Source organism: Pristis pectinata, chromosome 1 (assembly GCF_009764475.1).
Source record: "Pristis pectinata isolate sPriPec2 chromosome 1, sPriPec2.1.pri, whole genome shotgun sequence".
Lineage (NCBI taxonomy): Eukaryota > Metazoa > Chordata > Chondrichthyes > Rhinopristiformes > Pristidae > Pristis > Pristis pectinata.
In genome coordinates, this window is record NC_067405.1 from 143894543 (window position 1) to 143914118 (window position 19576).

General features: G+C 42.7%; 1 protein-coding gene across 2 annotated transcripts in view; it reads right to left on the reverse strand.

The window, feature by feature from the left end:
- ttc7b (tetratricopeptide repeat domain 7B) overlaps positions 1–19576 on the reverse strand; it is a 374815-nt gene that overhangs the window by 218400 nt on the left and 136839 nt on the right. For both annotated transcript variants that reach the window (XM_052013468.1, XM_052013458.1), the window contains 3 exons: positions 17264–17342; positions 9478–9650; positions 1479–1542 (listed from right to left, as the gene is read on the reverse strand). In XM_052013468.1, the coding sequence (XP_051869428.1) occupies positions 1479–1542; positions 9478–9650; positions 17264–17266 (240 nt within the window). In that variant the 5' untranslated portion in view covers positions 17267–17342. The remainder of the gene's footprint in view (positions 1–1478; positions 1543–9477; positions 9651–17263; positions 17343–19576) is intronic.

Consider the following 19576-nt stretch of genomic DNA (forward strand, 5'->3'; position numbering starts at 1 on the left):
AGGCAGAAGATATAGAAGCCTGAGGGCAGATACCACCAGGCTCAAGGACAGCTTCTATCCCACTGTTATAAGACTATTGAACGGTCCCCTAGTACAATAAGATGGACTCTTACCCTCACAATCTACCTCGTTATGGCTCTGCACCTTATTGTCTCCCTGCACTGCACTTTCTCTGTAACTGTAACACTTTATTCTGCATTCTGTTATCGCTTTACCTCGTACTATCTCAAAGCACTGTTGTAATGAAATTATCTTTAAAGACAGTAAGAAAGACAAGTTTTCCACTGTACCTCGGTACATGTAACAATCATAAACCAATTTACCAAGTAGCCTACTTCTGCTTCTAACTCATATGTTTGTATGTCTAACTAAAAGCAGATAATCTGGTCATCATCAGATAGTTGTTTGGGAAATGGTTGTGTGCATATTTGCTGCTGTATTTCTTCCAACGGGGATCACAAGTCAAAGATACTTCATTGTCTGCAGAGCACTTTTGGATGTCTAGAGGTCAAGAATGGTGCTTTGGAAAGTCTTCCATCCTCCTTTCACATCTCAAGCTCCAGCCTAGAACTGGTCTGGCACATAGAAGTTGATAACTGAACTAGATGCAATGGACAAAGTGGGACAACGGATGGAGTTGTTGTAGGAAGTAGGGTGGGAGGCAGCACAGTTGAAGTAGCTGTGGGAATATGTGTGCTTGATGTGGAGACTAGACGCTGTTTGATTCCCTGTAATACAGACAGAGAAGTCAGGAATGGGAAGATCAAAGACAGACTAGACAAAAATGAGCGCAGGGTGGAAATAGCTGGAAAAGATGATGAAACTTTTGAGTTCCGCATGGGAGCAGCAAGTGTCACAATACAGTCCATAATGAACTAGAGAAAGAAGCAAGGGAGGGATCCTGTAGGACTGAAGCAAGGCATGTTCCACATACCTCACCGGGACCTGGGCACAGCTTGTGGGTTTCCTTGGCTAACCTTTGATTCGGAGAAAGCGTGTGGAAGTGAAAGAGAAGTTGTTCAAGTGCACAAATGAATTCAACCAGGAAATGGAGGCTGGTGGTGGAGGGGGACTGGCCTCTGCTCAAGAAAAACAGGAAGGGACCTTGGGGTGTCCTGGTATATGATGGAAGTGTAGAAGGACTGGGCATCCTCTGAGCTATGCTGACAGGCAGTGCCGAAGTAAGGAGGTAGCAATAATCCTGTTTATAACTGAATAATCCGATTCTGCACTGCAATAATTCTGTGTAAGTGGGAATTTAGAACATTTGTTATCTGTACAAGTATGATTCTTTCTTTACTGTAATTGTCAGAATGATGAGTCTGTCAAAGTAAACAAATGGAATTTATTAACATTCTATTTCTCCCCAATGGCTCCATTTCTTATGGCTCTAGTTAGCGTTTTCATTGGGACAATTATGATTACATTAAATGTCACCATACTGAACTTTCCTCTCACTGTACAGCAATCACACTTACCATAGACTCACTAATGAGCAACAGCAAAAGAGCTTCTTCTGTGTTTTCTTGAGGACAGAAAATGCTGAAACGATAAGAGAATACAATAATGCAGATCACCGTTTCACTCAGTAGTTTTTTTAAAACAAAGTTGTCATGAAAGGGCTCTAATTGCAAATTTGTGAAAATTTGGGGAAGTAAAGTTTCTCCTGGTGTGGACTTTAGCCAAAACAAGTCAGAGAAAGGAGCTTCCATCTTGTGTTTGTGCTAATATTTCTTGTACCACAAAGATCTGGTCCTCTCCTCTCCAATTTGGCAAAAAAAACAGGCTCAATATTTCTCAAAATGAAGAAAAGCTCTGGCTGTCCTCGCGAAAGCAAAGTGCAGGCAGGAAGAGCATAAGAAGATGATGGGTAGACAAAATTCCACTAATGGTAAAACAGCCTTCTCAATGCTACCAAAATTTCACTGCAAGTGTTCAGTATTTTTCTTTATCACTCTGTCCTGAAGTATTGATGCATTTTGCAGATAACTTGCTTTAGTTTCTGCACCCAAGCAGCAGGTTTTGCCAGGCTTTTGGTCCAGAGCGAAGAATCGTAGCCTCTCCCGTCTATGAATGCACGTTTGTATAGTCAGAGATCAGGTAGATTTTGACAAGACAGGATCGCAGGCTTAATTTCCCTCCGTCCCTCCAGCGACAAGGTTTGTGAACAAACTCAAATCTTGACCTCACCAAACTCAGCACAGAACAGTAAATGAACCTTGCAACTTTCCGATCATACACTTACCTTCTGAGCCCTCAGGAGACCCTATAATACATTATTGCACGTTGTGTCAGGCGGGAAGCATCAGCAATGCATTTGTCAGCTGCAAACCTATCTTGAATTTGCCATGTGCTCTGAGTTAAAGATATGAAAACAGCAAATTTATGTCACAAAAGTGTGAGATTCAGCCTAACCTGTGTATGCTCCTGATACTGACTACAAGACCAAAAATACCAAATTAAATTGGGCCTCAATTAATGGGTCTTTGATGAATGTTCATTCATTTTTACCCCACATGCTGCTCCTAAGAATCCATAATTATCGTGAGACCCAATTGTTACAAGGTGACGTCCAGTATCCATAATTTACTCTCCATTTCCTTGATTCTTGGCTCCTTGAATACATGCAACAAAATCTCGTCTAGAAGTGGACAAAGATACATTATATCATTAGATCCTGGCATTCGGAACTGAAATACATCATCCTGCACCTATCTGAAGAAGCTTCAGATGAACCTGATCCCAGCTTAAATTGTCTCACCCCACCACCAATTCTTTCCCCCTCCTGTACTTATTCAGCTTTCCTTTAAATGCACCCATCCTACTTACTTGCCTTTCGAGCAATGAAAGGAGGAAGTCCAGACCCTTGTTCACTCCCTCAGGACTTTACATTGCAGGTTGCAGGTGCCTAAGGTCCCAAGAAATGGCAAAAGAACTTTGTAACAACTTCTACTGGTGCATATACTTGGCTCCAGATGCCCAGAAAACATAAACTCCAAGCGAATGAAGAGTGAAAATCCAAGCCACTGCTTTAATTTCCTTGGTCAGTGGTAGCCCAAAAAAAAGCATCTATCCAAGCTCTTCAGTTATTATGTAACTCAGCATCAAAAGGAAAGGAAGAACCTCCCTCGAGTTAGGAAATTAAGGGGACTAACTGAATCACACGACAGGTTTGAGGGATTGAGTAGTCTTTCCTAATCCCGTACTTCTCCCCTGACTCCCTAATGCCATACAGTTATCATTGACTACATCTCTCTTCTCTCCAAGTCTACCAATTCACTGAAATCTATGAAACTTTTCTTTGCCTGTCTGGTGCACTCCAGGAATGCAGCATCAATAGTTTTATATAACTGCTGAGTTCCTAACCTTTTTGTACTAACAAGCTGAAAATGCATGCAGTTGGAGCTAACAGCAGCTTTCCAAAAACCCGTCACTAAGAGAACGAACCTGACAGACTTTTAACACTCACAGTTTCTATTTCCGATGCACCATTATTAGAGGTTAAGAAAATCAACAAGTTCTTTAATTAAAGTCAAGAAGTGCTCCCTGAAATTAGACAGAAATTACAACACCATGAGAAACCATTTGGCCCAACACCATCTGATATTCCACGCCATCATCTTCATCTTCATATTGCTCCTCTCCTTTCTGTGTTCAAGCCAATAATTTGAGCTTTATTAATAGCCAATGGAGATTTTTAGTTGTGATTTCAGACAGTAAGTGCTGTTTGAAATACTGCATGGTCCATGCAACTCCATGGTTCATTTGACATCTGTTGGGTAGGTCATAGCCCACGCCACAAACTTCACTCCATCACCACATAGCAGGGAAAGACTCCTATGGTGCTTCAGAGGTTGTGGGGACAGAAATCAAACAAGGGGCAACCTGAAATTTGGTCAGAGAAGTGGATTTTAATAAAGGAACAGAGTGAAGTGGAGACTCAATAAGGATTAGTAGGGAGTTACTTCCAGAGCTTGAGGTCTAGTTGACTTAAGGTACAGCTACACTCTCTCCCCTACGTAACCTCCTCTTAACCATGGAATCCATTCAATTCATGTTGACTTTCTGAGCCCAGACTCTCCCCAATGGAGAAGGTGCTCCGTCCCTTTTTTTGCAAAGCTCTCTGCTTGTTCCCCTACATGAATCCTAATTTCCCTTGAGAAAGTGATGGTGAGCCGCCTTCTTGAACTGCCGGTGGAGAGGCTTTGTGGAGTCAGAAGGTGAATCTCCAGCTTGCAATACAGGCTGCCTTTGACCTGGTCATGTAACCACAGTATTCATGTAGCTGGTTCAGTTAACATTCTGGTCAATGATAACCCCCACAATGTTGAAGATGGAGGATTCGGCCATGATAAAACCTTTGAGTATCAAGGGAGCTGTTCCTCTTGTTGCAGATGGTCATTTCCTGCCAATGGAAGTGCATCAATGATATTTGCCTCAGCTGCTTTAATATGCTAGTTAGTTCTATATTCTAACTACTGAGTAAAGTAGTTTATCAGATTCCTGATTGGAATTACAACTATCTTAACCCCCACCTGGCTCTACCTGCACCTTTATTTTACTCTGTCCCTCCCTCATGTGCCTCCATTTGCCCATCATCTCTCTCCTCACCTGGTTCCACCTGTCACCTGCCAGCCCCCATCTCCTCCTCCCTCTTTATATTGGGCATCTCCCCTCTACCCCTCAGTTCTGAAGCAGGGTCCAGACACAAAATGTTGAGACCCTGCATCGCTATTGAATGGTCCCCTAGTACAATAAGATGGACTCTGTGTCAAGCCCGGTATTTATTGTCCTTCCATAATTGCCCTTGAGACGATGGTAATGGGTTGTCTGGTTAAACCGCTATAGTCCTTCTGGTGAAGTTACTCACACAGTGTTGACACAAGAGTCTGCAGGTGCTTGAATCTGGAGCAACAAACAATCTGCTGGAGGAAATCAGTGGGCCGAGCAGCGTCTGCTGAGGGCAAAGGAATTGTTGACGTTTTGGGTCAAAAGGATCTGGATGCAGTGTCCTGATGGAGGGTTTCGACCCAAAACGGGGACAATTCCTTTCCTCCCTCAGATGCTGCTCGACCCACTGAGTTCCTCATACAGTGTTCTTGGAGGAGAGAATTCCAGGATTTGGACTCAGCGACAATGAAGGAACAGTGGTGTGTTTCCATGTCAAGAAAATGTGCAACTTCATGAGGGTCCCTACTGACCAGAAATTCAACAATATCAGCCACATCATAACTGTGACTGCAACAATGAATGTTCCCACATGCTTGCTGCCCTCCATGGACTCCATGTCTATGTTTCTCATTGGCTCAGTAAAGTAGCCAGCATAATTAAAATCCCCACCCACCCTGGACATTCTCTCTTCTCCCCCCTCCCATCAGGCAGGAGATACAAAAGCCTGAAAGCACGTACCACCAGGTTCAAGGACAGCTTCTATCCTGCTGTTATAAGAGTATTGAACGCTTCCCTAGTATGATAAGATAGACTCTTGACTTCACAATCTACCTTGTTATGACCTTGCACCTTATTGTCTGCCCGCACTGCACTTTCTCTGTAGCTGTTACACTTTATTCTGCATTCTGTTATTGTTTTATCTTGTGCTACCTCAATGCACTGTGTAATGAATTGATCTGTATGAATGGTATGCAAGACAAATTTTTCACCGTATCTCGGTATAAGTGACAATAATAAACCAATTCCAATTCCATGCTGCCTGACCCACTGAGTTCCTCCAGCAGTTTGTTTATTGCTCAAGATTACAGCATCTGCCGTCTCTTGTGTCTGTCTTATATTCATGACTCCTTGATTCCGGTCCTTGTGCTAATCGTCATTCGAGTCATCATTTCTATATCCGCCCAATCCAAGCTGGACAGAGTTCGAAACACTTCCATTCAAGTCACCCTTCACCTTCTGTCTTCGAGCATTAAAACTCCCAGTATTTTCATTCTTGGTATTATCACAGAACTACACTAACAGGAGGGTTTATCACATCAGTGCCAGCTTTGACTAATCCCCTCCATTACTTTTTCTCCATAGTCCTGCAACGTTTTTCCAAGAACTTATCCAATTCTCTTTTGAAAGTCATTAAATGAATTTGCTTCCATTTCCCATTCAGACAGCATTTTCCAGATCACATGACTCACTGTGCAAAGCAGAAGTTGTACAGTATGGAAAAAGGCTACCTGCACGGCACTTTCTTTGTAACTGTGGTTCTTTTACCACTCCCTATATCCAGCTCTTCTGATCATCTTCATTGCCGCTAGAAACAGTGTCTATTTAATTACTCTATTCAAACCCATTCTGATGAATTCATTCTTTGTTCTTTATGAAAAATCATGGACCTAAATGTTAGCTATTTCCAGCTCCTTATACATGCTAGCTATCGCCAACATCTCCTGTCAACCATAGTTTCCAGCTGCCGGAAGCGTGGCGACACTTGCGGGCTGCCCCCAGAACACTCTACGCAGAAGATGCATTTCACTGGTTGTTTTGATGTACATGTGACTAATAAAGAAACCTTATCTGCAGTACATCGAACATAGAGCAGCACAGGAACAGGCCCTTCGGCCCACGATGTCTGTACCAAACATGATGCCAAATTAAACTAAATCTCTTCTGCCTGCGCATGACGCATATCCCTCCATGCCCTGCATATTCATGTGTCTTTCTAAAAGGCTCTTAAATACCACTATTGTATCTGTTTCCACCACGACTCCTGGCAGCCCCTTCCAGTCACCTCCCACTCTCTGTGTAAAAAACTCGTCCTGCACATCTCCCTTCAACTTTCCCTCTCTCACTTTAATGCTGTGTCCTCAAGTATTTTTGTGTTTCTTAACATCTTTGGTATCACTCTTTATGCCCAGGGGGAGCTACCATAACAGAATTATAGCTGTGGATTTGAGTTTGGGTTTGAGAACCTACAAAAGCAGCTTTACAAAAAAAACTAGCAGGGGTTCTTTGAGAATGCTTTCTTCAAGAGCCAGGTAAACCTAATCGCCAGCTGACGTGGCATCTTTAACCGAATAAAAGTAGGGCTCAAAATAAATTGACATGCACTGAATTACTGCTGTTGGTTTAAGAGGATTAGGCAGCAGGAACCTTGGGAAATATGTACCTCATCATCCAAAATCTGTGTAGCTGAACTTCTGCCCTAGCAGTGTGATCAATACACTCCATGCCATTTATCACCAAAAATCACAACCATTTTCTGTACAAGCTATAAAGTGGATTTCTTCAGCCCTAAAGAATCACAATTATTACCGCTGTGGATATAAAAGGAACTTTAATTAGTTAAACCAACTGGGACCACACATTCATAAGCTCCAGCACCTAAAATACTCTCAGGGCACCTTAAATGGTCCATTTCGAAGCTGACTGAAGGTTACTATATTTTATATGAACAAAAACCAATGGAAGCAAGAGGCAGAGAAATGGAAATTATTCTTCAGCACCTCAATAATTTTGATAATACTATTGTTTGCAAACTCACTCAAGTGCTGAATCTGTACAGTCTACTCCCACCCATTGAGTCAGCCATTTTGTGCTTGAGAAGAAGATTCTAAATGACCTAGTAATTCAAATCTAAACATTTCTGAATGAAACAGAACAAGATCCATTTGTTTTGCACATTTTCATTTCAAAAGAAAGGATGAAGCAAAATAATCAACTTAATTTAAGAGGCCAAATAAAAACACAATCCAGATGAAGGGCCTCGATCTGAAATGCTGACTGTCCATTTTCCCGTACAGATGCTGCCTGACCTGCTGAGTTCCTCCAGCAGTTTGTTTCCCGCTCCAGATTCCAGCATCTCTCGTATCTCCTAAAAGCATAAAATGCTGGAAACACTCAGCGGGTTAGGCAGCATCTGAGAGAAGAGAAACAGAGCTAACAATTCAGGTTGAAGGCCCTTTGTCAGAAGCCCAGTCTCTGCAGGTTTTTTTTTGATTAACATAAAACTAAAGCCTGATCTGAATCACTTGATCGCTGGTGTGTGCTCATTGCTTGCTCAGCTGGGTCAGCTGCCTCAGCATCCCAACAATGTGAGAGAGAGAGAGAGAGGGGGTAAAAATAACACCCTTTCTCATGGTTATCCTATAACTTGAATTGAGTAGTGAATGTATATTCAAAGGTTCCAGGTGATATGAGGATAAAGCTGGGCTGTAAGGTTTTTCATGCACATCTAGTCCTCACTGTCCTACGTACACAAATGAAGATTAATCATATGACTTAAGTTAAGGAATAAAACTACCAGTGGCTTTGGAACCATACCCCAGAAATGGCTTCTGATGAAGATCAGGAAGAAAATGCACTGAAACTTGACACAGAACAAATGTTACATGATGGCACAGAAGAGGTAACCCACCATTTGGAACATTATATTAAGCCCTTCAAATGATCGGTTGTAAGAAGTTGTTTTATCATCATGATATGGAAGTAAAAGGAGCAGCTTCAAGTTCCTGGGCGTCAACATCTCAGAGGATCTATCCTGGGCCCAACACATAGATGCAATCACAAAGAAGGAATGCTAGCAGCGCTACTTCGTTAGGAGTTTGAAGAGATTTGGTATGTCACCAAAGGCTCTTACAAATATCTACAGGTGTACAGTGCAGATCTTCCTGACTTGTTGCATCACAGCCTGGCATGGAGCCTCCAATGCACAGGATCTCAAGAGGCTGCAGAGAGGTACAGACTCGGCCAGCTCCATCATGGACGCAACCCTCCCCACCACCGAGGTCATGTTCAAGAGGCGGCGCCTCAAGAAGGCGGCATCTAACATTAAGGATCCTCAGCATCTGGAACATGTCCTCTTCTCATTACTACCATCAGGGAGGAGGTACAGGAGCCTGAAGACCCACACTCAATGATTCAGGAACAACTTCTTCCCCTCTGCCATCAGATTTCTGAATGGTCCATGACCCATGAACACTACCTCATTATTCCGTTTTTTTTACACTATTTATTTATTTTTGTAATTTATAGTAATTTTATGTTTTTGCGCTGTACTGCTGCCACAAAACAACAAATTTCACGTCATATGTCAGTGATAATAAATCTGATTCTGATTCGAAAAGATTACATTATGATAAATTGCACAGATGAGGCTTACACCTCCTTGTCTGTAGAAGACTAAAAGATGATTTAATTGTAGTGTTTGATGACCAAAGAATGTAGTAGAAACTATTTCCTCTGATGGGTCAGCCCTGAACAAACCTTAAAACTAGACACAGGACATTCAAGTAAGACATCAGAAGGCAGTGCCACACAGAAAAGACATTTCACCTTAAAGTGCTGTTGAGGTTGCTGGTTAATTGAAAGCCAGGACTGGAATTGACAAGGATTGACAAGGCAACGCTACAAAAGCTAATGGAACCAAAATGGGTAAACAGAGTTAAGATACAAACAGCCACTAATCCTGTTGGATGGGAGAGCATGCTCGAGGGATAGAAGGATCATCCATTTATTTATGGTCCTATGACTTACCTGTCTCCAGTGTACACTTTTGGTCTCCGGCTCAGTGCATAGTTCTTGGTGTAGGAGCCTGTGTAGAGAGAGTCGTCCAGCAGTGAACGCTGTGGGGGATCTTCCAGTGGATTCCAGTAACTCTGTTCACACATTCCTCGCAAGAGTATCTCTGCCAGCTGCCTGGCAATTGTCTGCAAGTTAAAAGCATGTATGGTCCTTGGTCAGGAAACGAACAGGAAAGAGTGCACTTTCACTACTACCTTCCCTTGTTCTAAAATAAAGATAGGCACGGTGGTGACCAAGACTTTTACAATGTTTTCTACCTCCACACATTTATTCTTCCACACTTCTCCTCCAATTTTCTCCCTAAGATTTTCTTTCCCAAAGCCTCAGATTCATGCTGACATCCAAGGACCAAGTAAAATATCTAGGCTGACGTTCTGGTACAGTACTGTGGGGGTTCTACACTTCTAAGATATCTTTAGTCACATGTACATTGAAACACACAGTGAAATGCATCTTTTGCATAGAGTGTTCTGGGGGCAGCCCGCAAGTGTCGCCGCGCTTCCGGCGCCAACATAGCGTGCCCACAACTTCCTAACCTGTACGTCTTTGGAATGTGGGAGGAAACCGGAGCACCTGGAGGAAACCCACGCAGACACGGGGAGAACGTACAAACTCCTTACAGACAGTGGCCGGAATTGAACCCGGGTCGCTGGCCCTGTAAAGTGTTACGCTAATCGCTGCACTACCGTGCCCGCCCATTTGGAGGCAGTGGATCTGATAAAGTGAAGACCTATCTATGTTCTATGCTCTATCTGCCCTCTTGGGTAATGGCCAACATTTATCCCCCAACTAAAATTGTACAATAAATTGTCCAGTTGCTATCTGTGGGAGCTTGCTATGCATATTAGCAAGTTGTGTTATGCATGTTATAACAATGACCACATTTCCAAAGTGTCCATTTCAGGAGTCTGGTGTCAAGCATGCTCTGTCGAGGGAGGAGATTACCAGGCAAGCAGAGGAGAAGATTCAAGGACATGCTCAAAGCTTCTCTGAAGAAATGCAACATCCCTAGTGACTCCTGGGAACCTCGAGCCCATGACCATTCAAAGTGGAGAAGCAGCGCTCGCGATGGTAGTGAGAACCTTGAGGCCATGCATTAGAAGTACACAGAAGCCACAGAAGGAGCGGACCACCTCACAAAATACACACCCACCAGCCCCATCCACTACCCCTTACCCCATCTGCAGTTCCCACAGTGGCCTCTTTCACCACCTCAGAACATACAAAACTGGAGCAGAAGCAGGCCATCCTCAATGCCAAGAAACTGCCTAAAACAAAGGATTTTAAAAATATTTCATTGGCTGTAAAATGCCTCGTGATACCAAAAGGTGATAAATGAACGTATTCTTTTCCAATGAAACACCATTGATGTCGAGTGGAAAGTATTAAAAGGGACTAAAAACCTGCTGACTAGCACTTGGACATTTGCCTTGACTTTTTTGCCGTTGCTTTTCTAACCTTTGGTCTTCTGTGATAATCTAACTATAATGTACATCTTTGCATTTGTGTACAAAATTGACTTTTTGTGTCTGTTCTAAAAAAGTTAATAAAGCAAAGGGGAAAAGGTTGCAACTGTGGTTGAAATCAGTGTGCATTAGTAGGCTGGGTGAGGGAGGGAGTTCAGTGAGGTTGCTGAAAATGATACTTGGCTGGAAAACCGAGCACAGGTTGCGGGTATGGTAGTGTAGCGGTTAGCGTAACGCTATTACAGTGCCAGCGACCCGGGTTCAATGGTTTCCTCCCACATTCCAAAGACGTACGGGTTAGGAAGCTGTGGGCATGTTATGTTGGCGCCAGAAGCGTGGCGATACTTGCGGGCTGCCCCCAGAACATTCTACGCAAAAGATGCATTTCACTGCGTGTTTCGATGTACATGTGACTAATAAAGAAATCTTATCTCATCATAGGTACGAATGAAAAACAACTGCAAAACACTAAATAGGCTCATAAAAAAATAGGAGTAGGAGTAGGTTTGAGGGGCCGAGTGGCCTACATTCAATATGAATCATGGCTGATCTGCCCCAGGCCTCATCTCCTCTTCTGTGCCAGATCCCCATGGCCCTTAATTCCCTGATCTTTCGAAAATTTATAAACTTCCCCTTTAAATACTCCCAGTGATCCAGCCTCGACAACCGTCCTGGGAAAAGAACTCCACAGATTCACCACCCTCAGTGAGAAGGTAGACTTCTTGATACATTTGGAATGCAGAGCAGAAGTAGAAAGGATGCTTGTAAACCAAGAACATTTGCAATTCAAAGAAATGTAAAAAAAACACAGCTCCTGACTGCAGGATAATTAAACAGATGGCCAAGAGCAAGAATCAGGAGTGTAAAGAATGATCCGAGTGGGAAAAATGAAAACACAAGAGCCCTGATAATTAAGAAGAAGACTATTCAGTCTGTGCAACACCCACACCGTCTATATTTAACTGCAAATCTACTGATGGAAACAGGTTTCATGCCAGTGAAAATGACTCAGCTTTCAGTTCTCCCACAGGTCGTATCACAGAAGATACCTTTGCCAACATGTCTAATATCAGATTATTTAAGAAAACTGCAAGTGATGCAAAGGCTTTACTTGCAATGAATTCATCCCATTTTGGTCTAGAATCGAGAGTTACCAGTGTCTACAGCACAGCCCTTAAATCTCTGAGAAAACCTGCAAGCTGCTGTTCTACAGTTGAGATCGGGAGATACATTAAAAAAAATTAAAAGAAGCATTGGTTAGAATATTTTCCTTGAGACATTTAAAACCCACCTCTAATTACCCTTGAGAAGTTGGTGGGAGATACTTTCTTCAGCCAATGCCAGGTAGTGAAGCTAATTTCACAATATTATTTGGGAGGCAGTTCCAGGCTTTTGACTCTAATGATGTAATGTTAAATTTCAAATTTGGGATTGGTGTGTGGCTTGCAGGGGAGATGGTGGGGGGGTGACAGGGTGTAAAAATGCTCCCGTGCTTCCATCACCCTCGCCTTTCTGAGTGATGGGGTTATAATTTGGGAAGCGAGTAGACCTTTATATGTTGACGTTAACAGTTGCAATAATATTGTTCTTGCAAATCACAAAGAATATGCCAAAAAGTGCAATGGAGCAAGAACAGAGAACACAATTTATCGCAATTAAGAGTTAAATACCATTCAATTTCTCAAGAGGGGAAAGAGTTAATATGGATGAGCACAGGGAAGGAAGTTTAGGCAGCATATATTAAGTTAATTGAGAGTAAAGAAAGAAAGACAAAATATTATCTTGTGATAAGGTTGGAGTGACTCTATGGCTCTAAATTAGGAACAGCTGTTGGAAGTACAAACATGTAGAAGACACAATGGAAAGAATGTCTTTCTATAATAGAACAATAAACTAATAATCTATTAGAACGGGGAGTAGAAATGACGTTAGATAATACTCAAAACACAGTCAAGATTCAAGGGTGGAACTCCGGCTAGTAGAGGGATGAGTTATATACTGAAAGGGCCATTCAATTCTTGAATTTTCAATGCAACCATAAACTAACTGTAATCATGTACAGCCTGTGATATACTGCTGAGTTAATAATGCTTTACAAAAAAAAGAGCAATAGGCTTCCAAATGTGTGACAAAGAACAGGACTAAAACAATTTCTCATTGCTGTTAATTGTTATTTGTTTCAATCTTGTATAGGTTAGCACTTGGAAACCTTACAGCATCATTCCTGCATTATGTGTCATTGCCAGGCTATAAGCATATTTAGGATGTGGGTGGAGAATGGTGCTGTGCAGTCATTGTTCGAAAGCACCATGCATTCTTTCCTTTTCTTTTGGCCTAACAGTGCACAACATCAATGGTTTAAGGATCTCCTTCCTCCTCTACCCTACTGACAATAATAGAGTGGTAGTCACGTTCTGCACTGGCATTACCACATGTCCACGCAATGTACTCTTTTACTCAAGTGTCTTGGACCTTGCTCTATGATTATCCTTAATTATTAAGTGAAGGAAGTAATTCATTTTGGTTTGTACTCTTTGTATTCTTTATTCTTTGCCACTGTTCTTTCTTTTTTACAATATTTTTATTAATTCCACGAAAAAAAATACAGAGTACATGCATCAAGAAGAGAATAAAAACACTATTGAATACATTGTGTTAAATCATACTTGAGATCACAATACTCTAAATTAATAATCATGTGATAGTTAATAAAGAAAAAATTGGAATAATTTTATTATAAAAAAACTACACCCACCCACTGTTAATACTGCTCGTTTCAATCAGATCAAAATAATATCCACATTTGTACTACAGAACTTGCTCCCTCTCCCTGAGCCCAATTTCTTCAAAAGAGACCATCCCTACCTGCAAAGTGGCCACACAGGCACCAATGGACTTCTGGATTCTTTGTTCAAGTGATAATGCTTCATGTCTGGCAATCAGTGTTGTAACCACATCACAGCTGAGCTCATTTAGGGTGGCAAGCCCTGGACAGTATTGAGGCACGTGTCGATTAGTGGCTAGTAACCTAGGTGCCACATAAAATGGCCATCTTCAACCACATTCCCTTGATGGTCAGTGACATTTCCATCACTCAATCTTTCACCAGAATCCCAACAGTGAGACTGACCAGGAACTTAATCAGCCAAGAATAGTTTGCAGTCAAGATATTCTGCACCAAGAGGCTCACCAACTAACTCCCCAATGACATTTCACCATCTATAAGGTACAAGTCCGGAATGAGATGGAACAGTATCACATGATTGGAAGACTGCAATTCCAATAACACTCAAGGAAGCTCGATGCTATCTCAGATGAAGCAACTTACCTGATGGTCCTCCTATTGCTACCAGAGGTATTCACTTGCTCCATTTCTGATGCATCACACGGCTGCAGTGCCATTTAAAAGGTGCACGACAAAACTTGCTGTGGATTTTTTTGTAACAGCAATCCAAACTTACTGCCTCTGCCAGGAAGCAAGGTCCCCTACAAGTCACACACCATCCTGACTTAAAAATATAATGCAATTCTTTCAACATCACTGGGTTCCTGAACTCCCTACCTATTAGCAACGTTAGATGACATACCTCACAAAGAAATAATTCAAGAAGCTGCCTCTTCACTACCATCTCAAGGGCAATAAGGAATGAGTAATAAATTTCTGCTTCGCCAGTTACGTTCACCTTCATGAGTGGAGATGTAATCAAAAATAGGCAGTGGCAACCTGCAACACAATCATATTGCTAACCATGCTCGAGATCAGCTAACTGGCAAACATTAGGGATCAATCCTGTGAGCCTCCTGGGTGTTGGGCTCAATAACACAATACCAAACTACAAAGGGTCCCCTCTCATTTTAAATGATGATCCTTGCAGCTTGTACTTTAGTAGAACATGAATTCCAAGCACATTGCTAAACCATAGTATGACTAGTGCCTGAAACATTTTGAAGGTTGCAAAGAAATGCCAGTAACTGGATAACTCTTTCAAAGAGCCTGAGCAGGTGTGGTGGACTTTAATAGCTTCCTTCAGGGCGGTGTTATTCTAATTTTGATGGAAGGCAATCAACCTGTTCTAAGACCTTTGAATGGACCTCTCATACGCTAAAGATGAACTCTCTTGATCGCTCAATCTACCTTCTCATGGCCCCTGCACTTTATCTGTCTGCCTGCACTGCACTTTGTCTCTAACTGTAACACTATATTCTACATTCTGTTTTTTTTCCTTATGTGCTACCTTGATTTACTTATACATGGGATGATCTGTCGGGATGGCATGCAAATTAAAGTTTTTCACTGTATCTCGGTACATGTGACATTAATAAACCAGTTACCAAGTTTCCTTGTCAACTCAGTTTATTTGTGCCTCCACAGTTGCTGAGTTTCCAGAACTTCTGTCAGATTTCTGGCAAATGTAGTTTTGTTGCAATTGTTTTATTGATGATTCTTTAATGGTTCAATGTGACATCCAATAAAGTGTTAACCATGATAAGGATAAAATCCCTCAGCTACTCCTTACATCCATTTCCATAAGACCATAAGACCATAAGACACAGGAGCAGAATTAGGCCAATCGGCCCATCGATTCTGCTCCGCCATTCAATCATGGCTGATAATTTCCCACTTCAACATAAGGTATTCAAAATGGGATTTGGCCTGCATACATTAGCTGGCCTGCATTATTTTAAACATTCATTCATTGGTATCTGGGTGTCAAGCCCGGTATTTATTGCCCTTCCTTAATTGCCCTTGCGAGGATGGTGATGGGTTGTCTGGTTAAACCACTGTAGTCCTTCTGGTGAAGTTACTCGCACAGCGTTGACACAAGAGCCTGCAGGTGCTTGAATCTGGAGCAACAAACAATCTGCTGGAGGAAATCAGTAGGCCGAGCAGCGTCTGCTGAGGGCAAAGGAATTGTTGATGTTTTGGGTCAAAAGGATCCGGATGCAGTGTCCTGATGGGGGGGTTTCGACCCAAAGTGGGGACAATTCCTTTCCTCCCTCAGATGCTGCTCGACCCACTGAGTTCCTCATACAGTGTTCTTGGAGGAGAGAATTCCAGGATTTAGACCCAGCGACAATGAAGGAACAGTGGTGTGTTTCCATGTCAAGAAAATGTGCAACTTCATGAGGGTCCCTACTGACCAGAAATTCAACAATATCAGCCACATCATAACTGTGACTGCAACAATGAATGTTCCCACATGCTTGCTGCCCTCCATGGACTATATTTCTCATTGGCTCAGTAAAGTAGCCAGCATAATTAAAGACCCCACCCACCCTGGACATTCTCTCTTCTCTCCTCTTGCATCAGGCAGGAGATACAAAAGCCTGAAAGCACGTACGACCAAGCTCAAGGACAGCTTCTATCCCGCTGTTACAAGACTATTGAATGTTCCCCTAGTATGATAAGATGGACTCTTGACCTCACAATCTACCCTGTTATGACCTTGCACCTTATTGTCTACCTGCACTGCACTTTCTCTGTAGCTGTTACACTTTATTCTGCATTCCGTTATTGTTTTACCTTGTGCTAGCGTGGGCAGGCAAGGTTGTGTAGTGGTTAGCATAACGCTATTACAGTGCCAGCGATGGGTTCAATTCCCGCTGCTGTCTGTAAGGAGTTTGTACGTCCTCCCCATGACTGTGTGGGTTTCCTCCGGGTGCTCCAGTTTCCTCCCACATTCCAAAGACGTACGGGTTAGGAAGTTGTGGGAATGCTATGTTGGTGCCAGAAGCATGGTGACACTTGCGGGCTGTCCCCAGAACACTCTACGCAAAGATGCATTTCACTGTGTGTTGCGATGTGCATGTGACTAATAAAGATATCTTATTTTATGCACTGTGTAATGAATTGATCTGTATGAATGGTATGCAAGGCAAGCTTTCCACTGCACACACGGTCCATGTGACAATAATAAACCAATTCCAACTTTCATGTGGTATGACTGTGACCTTAATCTAGGTTTCACAATGCCCATTGAAATTAATGGTGTCTGTGTGGAGAGCGACCTGATGCAGGTTCTAAGCAGCAATCTTCCATTGGGCTCCATAGGGAGTCTGGCCTTGGAGCAAACTGATAGATTTGATCCTCTGAACCTATCAGTAAAATCCTGGACCTCAGTGCCCCACAACACACCTGCTTGGAAGACAGACTTCAGCTTTGATGGCTGAGGGTCAGCATTTCCATTTTGAGCTGCTGGCAAAAATCAGCACGATCCAGCCCAGTACACCAAAGCCCCCTCTCCCACTACGCAGCACGTCTAGTCACCCACCATCCGCAAATTCTGCGTCGTCCTCGTTTCCACAGCTCTCAAGATTTCTCGAAACCGAGTAACTCCTCGTGTCAAGTTTCTGTATAACGAAATTAAGAAGAATTAACAAGATATTTTTTAAACCAAGAAATTAAACAAAAATAGATTTTATTCTAATGATCAACACAGATATCCAAACAACTGTTAATCAACAGAACAACACCAGGTCTTTAGCTGGTATCTCTAATGGTGACCATGAAGCTATAAAACCCAATTATTTCACTAATGTTCTTCAGAGATGGAAAGATTAGCTTCTCCTGGTTTAGCCTACACATAGCCAATGGAATCCACTCTTAGTGGGTTGAGCAGCGTCTGTGGAGGGGAAAGGAACTGTCAACGTTTTGAATCGAAATCCTGCAGCAGGACTGAGAGTGGAGAGGGGAGATGGCTAGTATAAAGAGAGGGGGAGTGGTGTGACAGGAGCCCAAAGTGATTGGCAGACTGAGGAGGGGTGAAGGATGATGGGCAGGTGGATCCAGGTAGGGGAGGGGTGGAGTTGGGAGACAGAGGCAGGTGGATGATGGATGGAGGCAGAGGAACATAAAAGGAATGGAGGGGAGGGTGACAGTGGAGACAGCTGTTGGAGGATGATAATCCCCCCCACGGATGCTGCTCAACCTGCTGAGTTCCTCCGGCAGACTGTTTCTTGCTCCAGATTCCAGCACCTTCAGTCCTGTGTCTCCGTTATCCTGAGATTGCCTAGTAAGCAACTCAGTTGTATCAAATAGCTCCAGAACAAAAGGGGACCTACATCAGCACCAAGTTTCCTGAGAAGGCAAGCAATTATTGCCCAGCCTGCATGCTCCTCAAGTTGGACTTGGTTGGCCACCTGTTGAACTATTGCATCTGTGTGGTGATGGCATTCCCACGGGCCAGCTAGGTACAAGATTCAGAATTTTGACCCATCAATAATTTATGCCCAAATTGGAATCATGTATCACTCGGAGGGAACTTGGAAATGATGGTACATTTGATGCACTTGTATTTCTAGGCACTGAAGGTCATGGCTTGAGAAGCTGTAGCCCAGGTGAATGGCTGCAGGGCATCCTGAATAGAGTAAACAACTGAAGTATCTTAGCATTCATGTGCTGTCAGACCACATCACGTAATAAACATTTAAAGGATCTGAACCAGATGGTGGCATGTAGCAGACATTTGCTTTGCAAAATTACAGTATCATGCCAGCAGGATAAATCTGTGTGGATTGTGCCACTTGGGATTCATGACGTTAAGTAAGCTCAGCCAATCGAGAGATCGGTCTTTAATTGGCTTTTTCATGATGGCAGAAAGTATCAAAAATTTGGTAAATTTGTTTTATTATTGTCACAAGTACCAAGATAAGGTGAAAAACTTTGTTTTGCATGCCATCCATACAGATCACTTCATTAGATCAGTGCACTAAGGTAGTGCAAGGGAAAACAGTAACAGAATGCAGAATAAAGTGTTATTGAGAAAGTGCAGTGCAGGCAGGCAAATAAGGTACAAAACCATGATGAGGTAGATTGTGAGTTCAAGAGTCCATCTTATCGTTCTAGGGTAGTCTTCCAACAGCGGGATAGAAGCTGCCCTTGAGCCTCGTGATCTAGAAAGTGTTGCAGCATTAAATGATATGACATAAAACCAGAAAATGTTGGAAATACTCAGCAGGTCAGGCAGTATCTGTACAGATACAGACAGAATTAATCGTTCTGGTTGATGTCCTTTCCTCAGACCTGGGAAAAATGAGAAAACAGGCAAAGAGGGAGAGAGTTGTGGAGAACTGAGGGAATATCTTTGGCAGGATACAATATATGACAGATTGGTATTGACTGAGAGAGAATGAAGATTTGTTAATCTGTCTGGAAGAGGTTAAACAGAGGGAGGAGAGAGAAATAAAAAACAAATAGGAATATATGAAGTGGAGGAGACTACATCAGTAGGAAACTAAACTGAAAATTTAACTGCTTTACCCGGAAGGACAAGTTGGAACCCTGGAAGGCGGAAAGAGAAGAAGTAAAAGGCCAAGTGTTGTATCTCCTGTGGTATCTCCAAAGGTTAGAAGACTGAATCAAGATGTTGCAGAGGGAACTGAAGATTGAAAGGGGAAGGGAGGGGCAGATGCGTCTGGTGGTGGCATCTCACGGAAAGCGGTGGAAATTACAGGGAATGCATTAGGTGATGGGATGGAAGATGAGGGCAAGGGAAACCCTATCCTTGGGTGGGAGCAGAGTGAGAGAACAGGAAATGGAACAAATGCAGTTGGGAGAGAGTCCTGTTTACCACGGTAGAACAGAA